General features: G+C 43.9%; 1 protein-coding gene across 1 annotated transcript in view; it reads left to right on the forward strand.

Moving 5' to 3' along the window:
- LOC139394146 (ankyrin-3-like) overlaps positions 1–14914 on the forward strand; it is a 185325-nt gene extending 170411 nt beyond the window's left edge. The window contains exons 39-44 of the mRNA XM_071142181.1: positions 2473–2550; positions 2798–2929; positions 3607–3747; positions 12478–12685; positions 13020–14679; positions 14765–14914. Of these exons, the coding sequence (XP_070998282.1) occupies positions 2473–2550; positions 2798–2929; positions 3607–3747; positions 12478–12685; positions 13020–14679; positions 14765–14914 (2369 nt within the window). The remainder of the gene's footprint in view (positions 1–2472; positions 2551–2797; positions 2930–3606; positions 3748–12477; positions 12686–13019; positions 14680–14764) is intronic.
- Positions 14915–15265: the final 351 nt, after the last annotated feature.

Consider the following 15265-nt stretch of genomic DNA (forward strand, 5'->3'; position numbering starts at 1 on the left):
CTTCAGCAGACACTGTGGCTAAGGATGAAAGCAGTTTCAAATCAAAGATACCCATCAAAGCTGGTTCAATGAAATCAGACCTCGGCCTAGAGCAGAACTCAACAGTGGAGGAATCTCTTGTTCAGGACCGGAGGACGAGGTCCGAGGAGGATTTTGGAGCCAGGAAGAAAATATTAACTGACAAAGACAGCAGGAGTCACTCCGACAGCGACCATCCTGCAACTAAATCCAAACCTCTCACCTCCAGACTCCCTGTCATGAGCAAACACAAACCCACATCCCACTCCTCCTCCTCTTCCCAGCCCGACAGAGACCAGGGCTCTGACGTACGAGAGCCTTCCCTCCAATCCTCTCTGGATGTCGACGACATCAGCAGCAGCGGTGATCACAACAGTCCAGATTCTGTTATCTTCAGGTATGACAGACCAACGCCTCGCAGATCTGCCCCGGACATGAGGGCTTTGTCGACTCAGACACGGGTTCGAGCTTCCTCGGTGACGGGGGAGGTGTTTGAGTCGAGACCCATCTGGGAAGACTCAGTAGAAACTCAGATGCAGCGAATCTGGGATGATCGGACAACGGAGCGGCAGCAAGGTACCAAAAAATCTGGCAATTCCTGTCCTCTCTTTCTCTGCTCCTTGGAAGACCTAACTTTGTCTTATTCAAGACCAATCATTTGTCACTTTTCTGTTGTGTGTCTTGTTTTGTCATTTTGAGCCGTGCTGTGTTGTCTTGTCCTGTTCTGTTTTGTCTTGTCCTGTTCTGTGTTGTCTTGTCCTGTGCTGTGTTGTCTTGTCCTGTGCTGTGTTGTCTTGTCCTGTGCTGTGTTGTCTTGTCCTGTTCTGTGTCGTCTTGTCCTGTTCTGTGTTGTCTTGTCCAGTGCTGTGTTGTCTTGTCCTGTGCTGTGTTGTCTTGTCCAGTTCTGTGTCGTCTTGTCCTGTTCTGTGTTGTCTTGTCCAGTGCTGTGTTGTCTTGTCCTGTGCTGTGTTGTCTTGTCCTGTGCTGTGTTGTCTTGTCCTGTGCTGTGTTGTCTTGTCCTGTGCTGTGTTGTCTTGTCCTGTGCTGTGTTGTCTTGTCCAGTTCTGTGTCGTCTTGTCCTGTTCTGTGTTGTCTTGTCCAGTGCTGTGTTGTCTTGTCCTGTGCTGTGTTGTCTTGTCCTGTGCTGTGTTGTCTTGTCCTGTGCTGTGTTGTCTTGTCCTGTGCTGTGTTGTCTTGTCCAGTGCTGTGTTGTCTTGTCCTGTGCTGTGTTGTCTTGTCCTGTGCTGTGTTGTCTTGTCCTGTGCTGTGTTGTCTTGTCCTGTGCTGTGTTGTCTTGTCCTGTGCTGTGTTGTCTTGTCCAGTGCTGTGTTGTCTTGTCCTGTGCTGTGTTGTCTTGTCCTGTGCTGTGTTGTCTTGTCCTGTGCTGTGTTGTCTTGTCCTGTGCTGTGTTGTCTTGTCCTGTTCTGTGTCGTCTTGTCCTGTGCTGTGTTGTCTTGTCCAGTGCTGTGTTGTCTTGTCCTGTTCTGTGTCGTCTTGTCCTGTTCTGTGTTGTCTTGTCCTGTGCTGTGTTGTCTTGTCCAGTGCTGTGTTGTCTTGTCCTGTGCTGTGTTGTCTTGTGTTGTTTTGTTTCTTTTCCATATAAATGTCTGTGTCTATTGACGATTGTCTAGATGTCTATTGTCTATGTATGTGTACATTAAATCTCAAGATTGACTTACCTAGATGTGTTAGGAGAAAACTCATGATTAACTTCAGGACATCTAATTACTAAATTACTGAAACTCCTTATACTAATAATGACCACATTGAGTTCGGAATGCACACAGTTTTTCCATTGTTTAAGTACTAATCGACTACAAACACACTGTCGTGGTGGTCCGAGTAGAGCAGGTATTGTCATCAACAGTATGGATCAGAACATCAGCCCTGCTTCATACTTCACCCATCATTAGCACCATGACCTCCACAGCCTATAACATAGAGGCCGGTTACAGTACCTACTGAAATCTATCTGTACCTTCCAAGAACCTAGAAAACATCCCATGATCAACATGATATCTGGAGAGTTTTAAACTGCTATATTTTCAGAGAAGTTATGGCCTGCGGCCCAAAATGGCACCCTATTCCCTATGGGCGTTATGGTCTAAAGTAGTGCACCCTATTCCCTATGAACCCTGTGGTCTAACGTAGTGCACCCTGTTCCATATGGCCCCTATGGTCTAACGTAGTGCACCCTATTCCCTATAGCCCCTATGGTCTAACGTAGTGCACCCTATTCCCTATGGGCCCTGTGGTCTAAAGTAGTGCACCCTATTCCCTATGGGCCCTGTGGTTTAAAGTAATGCACCCTGTTCCATATGGCCCCTGTGGTCTAAAGTAGTGCAATGTAAAGGGAATATGATGCCATTTGGGACGCAACCATAGCGTTGTTACCGCGCTGCTGTTGAGCTGTGATGACCAGTGTGTAACCTCTCTCCGTGGTGGTGTTCGTAGTGGATTGGCACGACGATGCAGACAGGAAAGAGGAGACGTTGGCTATCGTTGCAGACCTGCTGGGGTTCAGCTGGACAGGTAAGTTATCCAGGTGGTGTTTACCTGGTGTAGAAGGTATGTATGAAATAGGAGTGAAAAGCTGTTGGAACACTGGTCAAATGTTGTCCACTATGTAGGGAATAAGGGTACTGTAATAAGGGTACCCACTATGTAGGGAATAAGGGTACTGTAATAAGGGTACCCACTATGTAGGGAATAAGGGTACTGTAATAAGGGTACTGTTTAGGGCGTCACCTCAGTGTCGTCGTCTCCCCGTCTGTCTCAGAGCTGGCGAGGGAGCTGGAGTTCTACGAGGATGAGATCCAGGAAGTGAGGACGGAGAACCCTCACTCTCTACAGGAGCAGAGCCACGCCCTGCTGCAGCGCTGGGCTGAGAGAGAGGGAAAACACGCCACCGGTATGTCTGTCCTGACGCCATCTGTTCTCCTGGGCCTCACTTGGGTATGTCCAAAATGGCACCCTATTCCTTATACTGTATAGTGCACTGCTCTGGACAAAAGTAGTGCACTATGTAGGGAATAGGGTGCCATTTTGGCACTCAGCCCTGGACTCAACCACGGAAACCATCAATCTCTGGACAAAAGTAGAGCACTATGTAGGGAATAGGGTGCCATTTTGGCACTCAGCCCTGGACTCAACCACGGAAACCATCAATCTCTGGACAAAAGTAGAGCACTATGTAGGGAAACCATCCATCCATCTATATATGAATGATAAATATATGTTACAGCCTTATTCTAAAATTGATTTAAAATGTTAGTTGTTTTCTCATCAATCTAAACACGATACCCCATAATGACAAAGCAAAAACTTTTTTTATTTTTTTTATTTTAAATGTTTGCTATTTATGAATGATAAATATGTCTTCTTAAATTGATTGTCTTTTTTGTTGTATCTTGTTGTTGTTGTTGTTGTTGGTTTAGAGCAAGATTATTTTGTTTAATGAAAAAGTGCTATAGAAGTGAAATAAGTAAGGATTATTTATTATTATTATTATTATTATGATTGTTACTTAACTAATATTTATTATTATGATTGTTACTTTACTAATATGTGTCATCTTTTGTCCAGCAGAGGAGAGCCTGATCAAGAGGCTGACCAAGATCAACCGGATGGACATCGTCCACCTGATAGAGACCCAGATGAACAAGTCAACACAGGAGCAGACGTCCAGGACCTACGCAGAGATAGAGAAGACTCTGGACCAGAGCGAAGGTACTGGACCAGTTACATTATATTACATTACAGAGATAGAGGAGACTCTGGACCAGTTACATTACATTACAGAGATAGAGGAGTCTCTGGACCAGTTACATTACAGAGATAGAGGAGACTCTGGACCAGTTATATTACATTACAGAGATAGAGGAGACTCTGGACCAGTTACATTACATTACATTACAGAGATAGAGAAGACTTTGGACCAGTTACATTACATTACAGAGATAGAGGAGACTCTGGACCAGTTACATTACATTACATTACAGAGATAGAGGAGACTCTGGACCAGTTACATTACAGAGATAGAGGCGACTCTGGACCAGTTAAATTACAGAGATAGAGGAGACTCTGGACCAGTTACATTACATTACAGAGATAGAGGAGACTCTGGAACAGTTACATTACATTACAGAGATAGAGGAGACTCTGGACCAGTTACATTACATTACAGAGATAGAGGAGACTCTGGACCAGTTACATTACATTACAGAGATAGAGGAGACTCTGGACCAGTTACATTACATTACAGAGATAGAGGAGACTCTGGACCAGTTACATTACATTACAGAGATAGAGGAGGCTGGACCAGTTACATTACATTACTTTACAGAGATAGAGGAGACTCTGGACCAGTTACATTACAGAGATAGAAGAGACTCTGGACCAGTTACATTACATTACAGAGATAGAGGAGACTCTGGACCAGTTACATTACATTACAGAGATAGAGGAGACTCTGGACCAGTTACATTACAGAGATAGAGAAGACTCTGGACCAGTTACATTACAGAGATAGAGGAGACTCTGGACCAGTTACATTACAGAGATAGAGAAGACTGGACCAGTTACATTACAGAGATAGAGGAGACTCTGGACCAGTTACATTACATTACAGAGATAGAGGAGACTCTGGACCAGTTACATTACAGAGATAGAGGAGACTCTGGACCAGTTACATTACATTACATTACAGAGATAGAGGAGACTCTGGACCAGTTACATTACAGAGATAGAGGAGACTCTGGACCAGTTACATTACATTACAGAGATAGATGAGACTCTGGACCAGTTACATTACATTACATTACAGAGATAGAGGAGACTCTGGACCAGTTAAATTACATTACAGAGATAGAGGAGACTCTGGACCAGTTACATTACATTACAGAGATAGAGGAGTCTCTGGACCAGTTACATTACATTACATTACAGAGATAGAGGAGACTCTGGACCAGTTACATTACAGAGATAGAAGAGACTCTGGACCAGTTACATTACAGAGATAGAGGAGACTCTGGACCAGTTACATTACATTACAGAGATAGAGGAGTCTCTGGACCAGTTACATTACAGAGATAGAGGAGACTCTGGACCAGTTACATTACATTACAGAGATAGAGGAGACTCTGGACCAGTTACATTACATTACATTACAGCGATAGAGGAGACTCTGGACCAGTTACATTACATTACAGAGATAGAGGAGACTCTGGACCAGTTACATTACATTACAGAGATAGAGGAGACTCTGGACCAGTTACATTACATTACAGAGATAGAGGAGACTCTGGACCAGTTACATTACATTACAGAGATAGAGAAGACTCTGGACCAGTTACATTACATTACAGAGATAGAGGAGACTCTGGACCAGTTACATTACATTACATTACAGAGATAGAGGAGACTCTGGACCAGTTACATTACATTACAGAGATAGATGAGACTCTGGACCAGTTACATTACATTACATTACAGAGATAGAGGAGACTCTGGACCAGTTAAATTACATTACAGAGATAGAGGAGACTCTGGACCAGTTACATTACATTACAGAGATAGAGGAGTCTCTGGACCAGTTACATTACATTACATTACAGAGATAGAGGAGACTCTGGACCAGTTACATTACAGAGATAGAAGAGACTCTGGACCAGTTACATTACAGAGATAGAGGAGACTCTGGACCAGTTACATTACATTACAGAGATAGAGGAGTCTCTGGACCAGTTACATTACAGAGATAGAGGAGACTCTGGACCAGTTACATTACATTACAGAGATAGAGGAGACTCTGGACCAGTTACATTACATTACATTACAGCGATAGAGGAGACTCTGGACCAGTTACATTACATTACAGAGATAGAGGAGACTCTGGACCAGTTACATTACATTACAGAGATAGAGGAGACTCTGGACCAGTTACATTACATTACAGAGATAGAGGAGACTCTGGACCAGTTACATTACATTACAGAGATAGAGAAGACTCTGGACCAGTTACATTACATTACAGAGATAGAGGAGACTCTGGACCAGTTACATTACATTACATTACAGAGATAGAGGAGACTCTGGACCAGTTACATTACATTACAGAGATAGAGGAGACTCTGGACCAGTTACATTACATTACATTACAGAGATAGAGGAGACTCTGGACCAGTTACATTACATTACAGAGATAGAGGAGACTCTGGACCAGTTACATTATATTACATTACAGAGATAGAGGAGACTCTGGACCAGTTACATTACATTACAGAGATAGAGGAGACTCTGGACCAGTTACATTACATTATAGAGATAGAGGAGACTCTGGACCAGTTACATTACATTACATTACAGAGATAGAGGAGACTCTGGACCAGTTACATTACATTACAGAGATAGAGGAGACTCTGGACCAGTTACATTACATTGCAGAGATAGAGGAGACTCTGGACCAGTTACATTACATTACAGAGATAGAGGAGACTCTGGACCAGTTACATTACATTACAGAGATAGAGGAGACTCTGGACCAGTTACATTACATTACAGAGATAGAGGAGACTCTGGACCAGTTACATTACATTACAGAGATAGAGGAGTCTCTGGACCAGTTACATTACATTACAGAGATAGAGGAGTCTCTGGACCAGTTACATTACATTACAGAGATAGAGGAGACTCTGGAACAGTTACATTACATTACAGAGATAGCGGAGACTCTGGAACAGTTACATTACATTACAGAGATAGAGGAGACTCTGGACCAGTTACATTATATTACATTACAGAGATAGAGGAGACTCTGGACCAGTTACATTACATTACAGAGATAGAGGAGACTCTGGACCAGTTACATTACATTACAGAGATAGAGGAGACTCTGGACCAGTTACATTATATTACATTGCAGAGATAGAGGTAACTCTGGACCAGTTACATTACATTACATTACAGAGATAGTGGAGTCTCTGGACCAGTTACATTACAGAGATAGAGATAGAGGAGACTCTGGACCAGTTACATTACAGAGATAGAGATAGAGGAGACTCTGGACCAGTTACATTACAGAGATAGAGATAGAGGAGACTCTGGACCAGTTACATTACAGAGATAGAGATAGAGGAGACTCTGGACCAGTTACATTACATTACAGAGATAGAGGAGACTATGGACCAGTTACATTACATTACAGAGATAGAGATAGAGGAGACTCTGGACCAGTTACATTACATTACAGAGATAGAGGAGACTCTGGACCAGTTACATTACATTACAGAGATAGAGGAGACTCTGGACCAGTTACATTACAGAGATAGAGGAGACTCTGGACCAGTTACATTACATTACAGAGATAGAGGAGACTCTGGACCAGTTACATTACATTACAGAGATAGAGGAGACTCTGGACCAGTTACATTACATTACAGAGATAGAGGAGACTCTGGACCAGTTACATTACAGAGATAGAGGAGACTCTGGACCAGTTACATTACAGAGATAGAGGAGACTCTGGACCAGTTACATTACATTACAGAGATAGAGGAGACTCTGGACCAGTTACATTACATTACAGAGATAGAGGAGACTCTGGACCAGTTACATTACAGAGATAGAGAAGACTCTGGACCAGTTACATTACAGAGATAGAGGAGACTCTGGACCAGTTACATTACAGAGATAGAGAAGACTGGACCAGTTACATTACAGAGATAGAGGAGACTCTGGACCAGTTACATTACATTACAGAGATAGAGGAGACTCTGGACCAGTTACATTACAGAGATAGAGGAGACTCTGGACCAGTTACATTACATTACATTACAGAGATAGAGGAGACTCTGGACCAGTTACATTACAGAGATAGAGGAGACTCTGGACCAGTTACATTACATTACAGAGATAGATGAGACTCTGGACCAGTTACATTACATTACATTACAGAGATAGAGGAGACTCTGGACCAGTTAAATTACATTACAGAGATAGAGGAGACTCTGGACCAGTTACATTACATTACAGAGATAGAGGAGTCTCTGGACCAGTTACATTACATTACATTACAGAGATAGAGGAGACTCTGGACCAGTTACATTACAGAGATAGAAGAGACTCTGGACCAGTTACATTACAGAGATAGAGGAGACTCTGGACCAGTTACATTACATTACAGAGATAGAGGAGTCTCTGGACCAGTTACATTACAGAGATAGAGGAGACTCTGGACCAGTTACATTACATTACAGAGATAGAGGAGACTCTGGACCAGTTACATTACATTACATTACAGCGATAGAGGAGACTCTGGACCAGTTACATTACATTACAGAGATAGAGGAGACTCTGGACCAGTTACATTACATTACAGAGATAGAGGAGACTCTGGACCAGTTACATTACATTACAGAGATAGAGGAGACTCTGGACCAGTTACATTACATTACAGAGATAGAGAAGACTCTGGACCAGTTACATTACATTACAGAGATAGAGGAGACTCTGGACCAGTTACATTACATTACATTACAGAGATAGAGGAGACTCTGGACCAGTTACATTACATTACAGAGATAGATGAGACTCTGGACCAGTTACATTACATTACATTACAGAGATAGAGGAGACTCTGGACCAGTTAAATTACATTACAGAGATAGAGGAGACTCTGGACCAGTTACATTACATTACAGAGATAGAGGAGTCTCTGGACCAGTTACATTACATTACATTACAGAGATAGAGGAGACTCTGGACCAGTTACATTACAGAGATAGAAGAGACTCTGGACCAGTTACATTACAGAGATAGAGGAGACTCTGGACCAGTTACATTACATTACAGAGATAGAGGAGTCTCTGGACCAGTTACATTACAGAGATAGAGGAGACTCTGGACCAGTTACATTACATTACAGAGATAGAGGAGACTCTGGACCAGTTACATTACATTACATTACAGCGATAGAGGAGACTCTGGACCAGTTACATTACATTACAGAGATAGAGGAGACTCTGGACCAGTTACATTACATTACAGAGATAGAGGAGACTCTGGACCAGTTACATTACATTACAGAGATAGAGGAGACTCTGGACCAGTTACATTACATTACAGAGATAGAGAAGACTCTGGACCAGTTACATTACATTACAGAGATAGAGGAGACTCTGGACCAGTTACATTACATTACATTACAGAGATAGAGGAGACTCTGGACCAGTTACATTACATTACAGAGATAGAGGAGACTCTGGACCAGTTACATTACATTACATTACAGAGATAGAGGAGACTCTGGACCAGTTACATTACATTACAGAGATAGAGGAGACTCTGGACCAGTTACATTATATTACATTACAGAGATAGAGGAGACTCTGGACCAGTTACATTACATTACAGAGATAGAGGAGACTCTGGACCAGTTACATTACATTATAGAGATAGAGGAGACTCTGGACCAGTTACATTACATTACATTACAGAGATAGAGGAGACTCTGGACCAGTTACATTACATTACAGAGATAGAGGAGACTCTGGACCAGTTACATTACATTGCAGAGATAGAGGAGACTCTGGACCAGTTACATTACATTACAGAGATAGAGGAGACTCTGGACCAGTTACATTACATTACAGAGATAGAGGAGACTCTGGACCAGTTACATTACATTACAGAGATAGAGGAGACTCTGGACCAGTTACATTACATTACAGAGATAGAGGAGTCTCTGGACCAGTTACATTACATTACAGAGATAGAGGAGTCTCTGGACCAGTTACATTACATTACAGAGATAGAGGAGACTCTGGAACAGTTACATTACATTACAGAGATAGCGGAGACTCTGGAACAGTTACATTACATTACAGAGATAGAGGAGACTCTGGACCAGTTACATTATATTACATTACAGAGATAGAGGAGACTCTGGACCAGTTACATTACATTACAGAGATAGAGGAGACTCTGGACCAGTTACATTACATTACAGAGATAGAGGAGACTCTGGACCAGTTACATTATATTACATTGCAGAGATAGAGGTAACTCTGGACCAGTTACATTACATTACATTACAGAGATAGTGGAGTCTCTGGACCAGTTACATTACAGAGATAGAGATAGAGGAGACTCTGGACCAGTTACATTACAGAGATAGAGATAGAGGAGACTCTGGACCAGTTACATTACAGAGATAGAGATAGAGGAGACTCTGGACCAGTTACATTACAGAGATAGAGATAGAGGAGACTCTGGACCAGTTACATTACATTACAGAGATAGAGGAGACTATGGACCAGTTACATTACATTACAGAGATAGAGATAGAGGAGACTCTGGACCAGTTACATTACATTACAGAGATAGAGGAGACTCTGGACCAGTTACATTACATTACAGAGATAGAGGAGACTCTGGACCAGTTACATTACAGAGATAGAGGAGACTCTGGACCAGTTACATTACATTACAGAGATAGAGGAGACTCTGGACCAGTTACATTACATTACAGAGATAGAGGAGACTCTGGACCAGTTACATTACATTACAGAGATAGAGGAGACTCTGGACCAGTTACATTACATTACATTACAGAGATAGAGGAGACCTGGATCGTGAAAACGACTTGTTTGTTTGTTTTTGATTCGAAATAGAAATACAAAATAATTACTTGTTTTTTGTTTTTGCATATTAAGTAAAAACATAACATCTTGATTTTTCAATTTTCACATGTGGGTCAGGTTAAATGTGGAATGCTTGTCATTGGTTATTATGTTCACAGCCAATATTTACTGTCCTTTCAAAGTAAGAGTTCACGCTTCTGACCATGCTGTTCTATTATCTATGAATGAATTGATTAATAGCTGACCGTACCGTGCCACAGTGCCATGATCAATTACAAATTCTGCATTAGATTTAGTGTGCATTGACTTTTAATGAATGAACTGCTGTTACTGTAAATGGTTAGCTGTCTGATGTATCCTAGCTACCTAGCTAACCATTGGCCGTCTTATTAAATGATGATATCCAGCCAAATCAACAGTATCTATTGTGAGACTAGAGGTATTCCCCTAGCTATGGTTAGTCAGTGGTTGCACATCTACCTAGCTGTAATGACACAAGGGTGTGAATAGCACACATTTAAATATATCCTTTCACTGTTTATAGCAGGTTTCCAGCTACCCAGACCTGTCTGATCAAGGTGCTGTGGGTGTGTCCAGCTTACACCTGTGCAAATCCGGTTGTGTGTGTATAGCAATGGAATGAAATATCCAACCAATGGCTCAAGTCGTGTTATAGGTCCACCCCACACCTGGAGGGTTGTGTGGTCCTGTCCAGAAGAAACCCCTAGCCCCTACCTCTAGACACTTGTGGAGATCTGAGAGGATTGGACAGGTGTAAGCAATAGAACCAAAATTCCACCAAGAGGGTAAGGTGGATCTCACACCATGTCACCACCCATCAATCACTCTCAGATCTCCACAATTTTAGGGACTCTGGGTTGGTTCTGGACAGTAGGGGCTAGGATTTTTTTCAGGACAGTAGGGACTAGGGGTTGGTTCTGGACAGTAGGGGCTAGGTTTTTTCTGGACAGTAGGGACTAGGGGTTGGTTCTGGACAGGCCATGGGTATTATGGTAGTCAATCAGTCAGTCACTGTCATCAGTCCCTCTCAGTGTCTAGACTCTGGGCAGTAGGGATTAGGGGTTGTTTCTGGGCGGTTGGGACTAGGGGTTGGTTCTGGGCGGTTGGGACTAGGGCTTGGTTCTGGGCGGTTGGGACTAGGGGTTGGTTCTGGGCGGTTGGGACTAGGGGTTGGTTCTGGACAGGCCATGGGTATTATGGTAACTGTTTTCCAACATAATGATGTTTGTTTCCAGCATCAGGGCTGTTTTCCAATATAATGATGTTTGTTTCCAACATCAGGGCTGTTTTCCAACATCAGGGCTGTTTTCCAATATAATGATGTTTGTTTCCAACATCAGGGCTGTTTTCCAATATAATGATGTTTGTTTTCAACATGCTGTTTTAAATCCGCTAAGTTATTTGTTTCCTTGCCACGATACTAACGAGTAATTTGTTCGACGATCAGATGAGAGCATCATGACTGGTTGTGTTCTTGCCACATGTAAAGGTCCTTTTAATCGTTAAATTACGTCTTTATTATTTGGCCCATACATTTTTTTATAGACTTCCCCCAAATGTCACAGTGTGATTCGTATTTAGTGTCAGGGTTAATTTAGAGGGTTCTGCCAGTGATGTTGGTAGAGGACAATATAATCTGACCATGTTTTGATCCTGAGTCTGTGTGTCTGTCTCTCTCTCTCTCTCTCTCTCTCTCTCTCTCTCTGTGTGTTTCTCTCTCTCTCTCTCATTCTCTGTCTGTCTGTCTGTCTGTCTGTCTGTCTGTCTGTCTGTCTGTCTGTCTGTCTGTGTCTGCCAGTTTCTGTAGCCCTGTCCTCAGTGCAGGAGGACGTAGACAGCCTCAGACTGGTGAGGAGGGTGGACTCTTCCCCCAGACCGCCCCCAGCCGTCTCAGAGGAAGACTTATCAGTGGCCTCCCTCCTGGACATTCCTTCCTGGGCGGAGCCTATGGGCCACACCCACTCAGAGAGCATGCATGGGCTATTGGAGGACCTGGAGATCACAACGTATGTCAGTCAGAGAATGAGCCAATCAGCTTCATGGATGGATGAGAATATTTTTATAATTTAATTTAACTGTCGGCTTTAGTAAGAGAGGAGTATTCTACAGAGTTTGAGACTCATTATCAATCTGTCATTCCAGTAGATCATCAGAATTGAATATGGTCAATACCTGATAGCTCCTCCAGATTATCATAATAATAACAATAATATTAATAATAATATATAATAATTATAATGATTATAATAATTGTTGCTTATATTATATAGTCATATAGTATGTCTCTTTGAAGTCTGCTAAAATGTAAATGTAACAGTGTTCATGTCATTCATGTTTCAGGGAGCTGAGCCCGTGGACTTTGGAGGACACGGTAACAAGGGAGTCCACCACCGCCAGCGAGCAAGTAAGTCCCCCTCTGAACGTGATTGGAGCAGAAACATGGAGACTAGCGTCTCAGGTGTTTGGCCCCCAGTGCCAAACCAGAGACCAGCCTCAGGGCCAGCGCAGCAGAAGTAGCAGTGGTCTGCTCCACCCTCAAGTGGGCGCCACTGGGCCTCTGCCAGCTGGTGTTGACCAAATGTCCCCACCGGGGCGAGGCAAGGTTGAGCGTGAGCGCTGGCTGTCGCCGGAACAGCTCAGGATATCGTCTCCCATAGTGATCAGTGACTTTGGTCTGAGTCTGTCAGAGTCTGAGCAGGCAGAGACAGACTTCAGAGAACTCTGTGTTGGGTTTAGGGAGATGCCACTGGACAGGACCCTGAACCCTAAAACCAAAGCCAGGTTCTCCAGAGAGGCCAGCACAGAAATCTATGACCACAGTCATTTAGCTGAGTCTGACTGTAGCAACGCGTGTTCACCTGAGAACCGTAGTCAGGCTTGTTCGCCTCAGGACTGTAGCCATGGTCCGGCAAGTCTGGCCATGGCTGAGGAGGCTGACCAGAGAACAGTGGCTGAGGAGGCTGACCAGAGAACAGAAAAGCACATAGAAGAGATAACGGCTCGATTCTACCGGGCCATGTACGGCTCAGAAGAAGTCCTGCAGGTCACTGAGATGGTCCCCGATCCCCACAGGTCCGAAGACCAGTCAGAGAAACGCCTGGAGCTGGTAGCTCTCAGAAAGAACCAATCACAGGTGGAGACACAGCTTTCGTTTATTGACGAGCCAGGAGAGGGTTGTGCCATGGCTCACTACAGCATGGTAGAGCAAACCAACGTCCAAAAGGGCATTGTTCGGCCGAAGGAAAGTCCGGCAACCAGCGAGTTCACTCCGATGACACGTGACTCACCTGACAGGCACCCTAGCTTTATCACTGTCCGACCAGAACCTGATAACGTCATAGTGAGGGCAAAAACATCCGGCATGTTCATGCCAGTTACCCCCCAGTCCCCTGGCCAAGACACAACACTGTATTCACATCTCACTAACTACAGACCTCTGACTCCTGATTCAGAAATGGAGTCCCTGTCACCTGACTCTCTACGGGGTCTCTCACCCATGGAAGAAGGGCTCATAACTGTAGCTAGACTATCATCCCCTGAGTCCGTAATGTCCGTTGGCGCCTACAGGGCAATTTCCCCTGACTCCCCTCTCCGCGAGCGTAGGGTAATGTCTCCAGATTCTGCCAGGGCATTCCGTGAAAGCAGGCCTCTTTCTCCCGGATCGGATGGGTCTAGATTTTCATCCGAGGTTAAAGCCTACATTATAGAGAGTAGAGAACCGTCATACTCTCCTTCAGACATATGCAAGAGTAAAAAGGATTCCTGTGATTCAGAGATAGCAGATAGTGCTCTTGGTACCCTCTCTCCTTCCCACACCGATATCACCCGGAGTCCCCTCTCTCCTTACTACCCAGATAGCATCCGCAGTCCCCTCTCTCCTTGCTACCCAGATAGCATCCGGAGTCCCCTCTCCCCTTCCCACACCAATATTATCCGGAGACCCATCTCTCCTTACCATTCAGACAGTGTTCTGAGTTCCCTATCCCCTGTGTCCTCTGAGGTGTTTTCTGATGACATATGGTCCCCATCGCCAGAGTTGTATGAATTGGTGACTGAGAGTAGGACCCTGTCCCCGAACTCCCCAGTACCAGAGTATGACACACCTGTACCTGAGACACCTGTACCTGACACACCTGTACCTGACACACCTGTACCTGACACACCTGTACCTGAGGCACCTGTACCCGACACACCTGCACCTGAGACACCTTTACAGGAGACTGATAGTATCATGACCCTAGGAGACTATAGGTCGTGGTCACCTGGTCACCTGTCGTGGTCAGCTGTGACATCAGAGATGGGCTCTGCAGATCTGTTGTTCACTGAGTGTAGAGCATCCTCCCCAGAGTCTGTTACTTCGTTGGATGAGTATAGGCAGCTTTCTCCTAACTCGCCGGCTCCTCAACACACACCCTCAGTGCTTGAGGAAAGTTCACTGTGTGATTCAATAGATATATCCTTTTCACCTGAATCTTTTACTTCAGACCTAGACTATTCTGAGCTCTGTCTTGAGGAATTGTATGCCGTGGAAAGACCTGATTCTCCTAATTCAATATTGTCAGAAGTAGATACAGTAGCTGAAAGAC

The sequence above is a fragment of the Oncorhynchus clarkii genome, unplaced genomic scaffold (genome assembly GCF_045791955.1).
Source record: "Oncorhynchus clarkii lewisi isolate Uvic-CL-2024 unplaced genomic scaffold, UVic_Ocla_1.0 unplaced_contig_1468_pilon_pilon, whole genome shotgun sequence".
In the NCBI taxonomy this organism is placed as follows: Eukaryota; Metazoa; Chordata; class Actinopteri; order Salmoniformes; family Salmonidae; genus Oncorhynchus; species Oncorhynchus clarkii.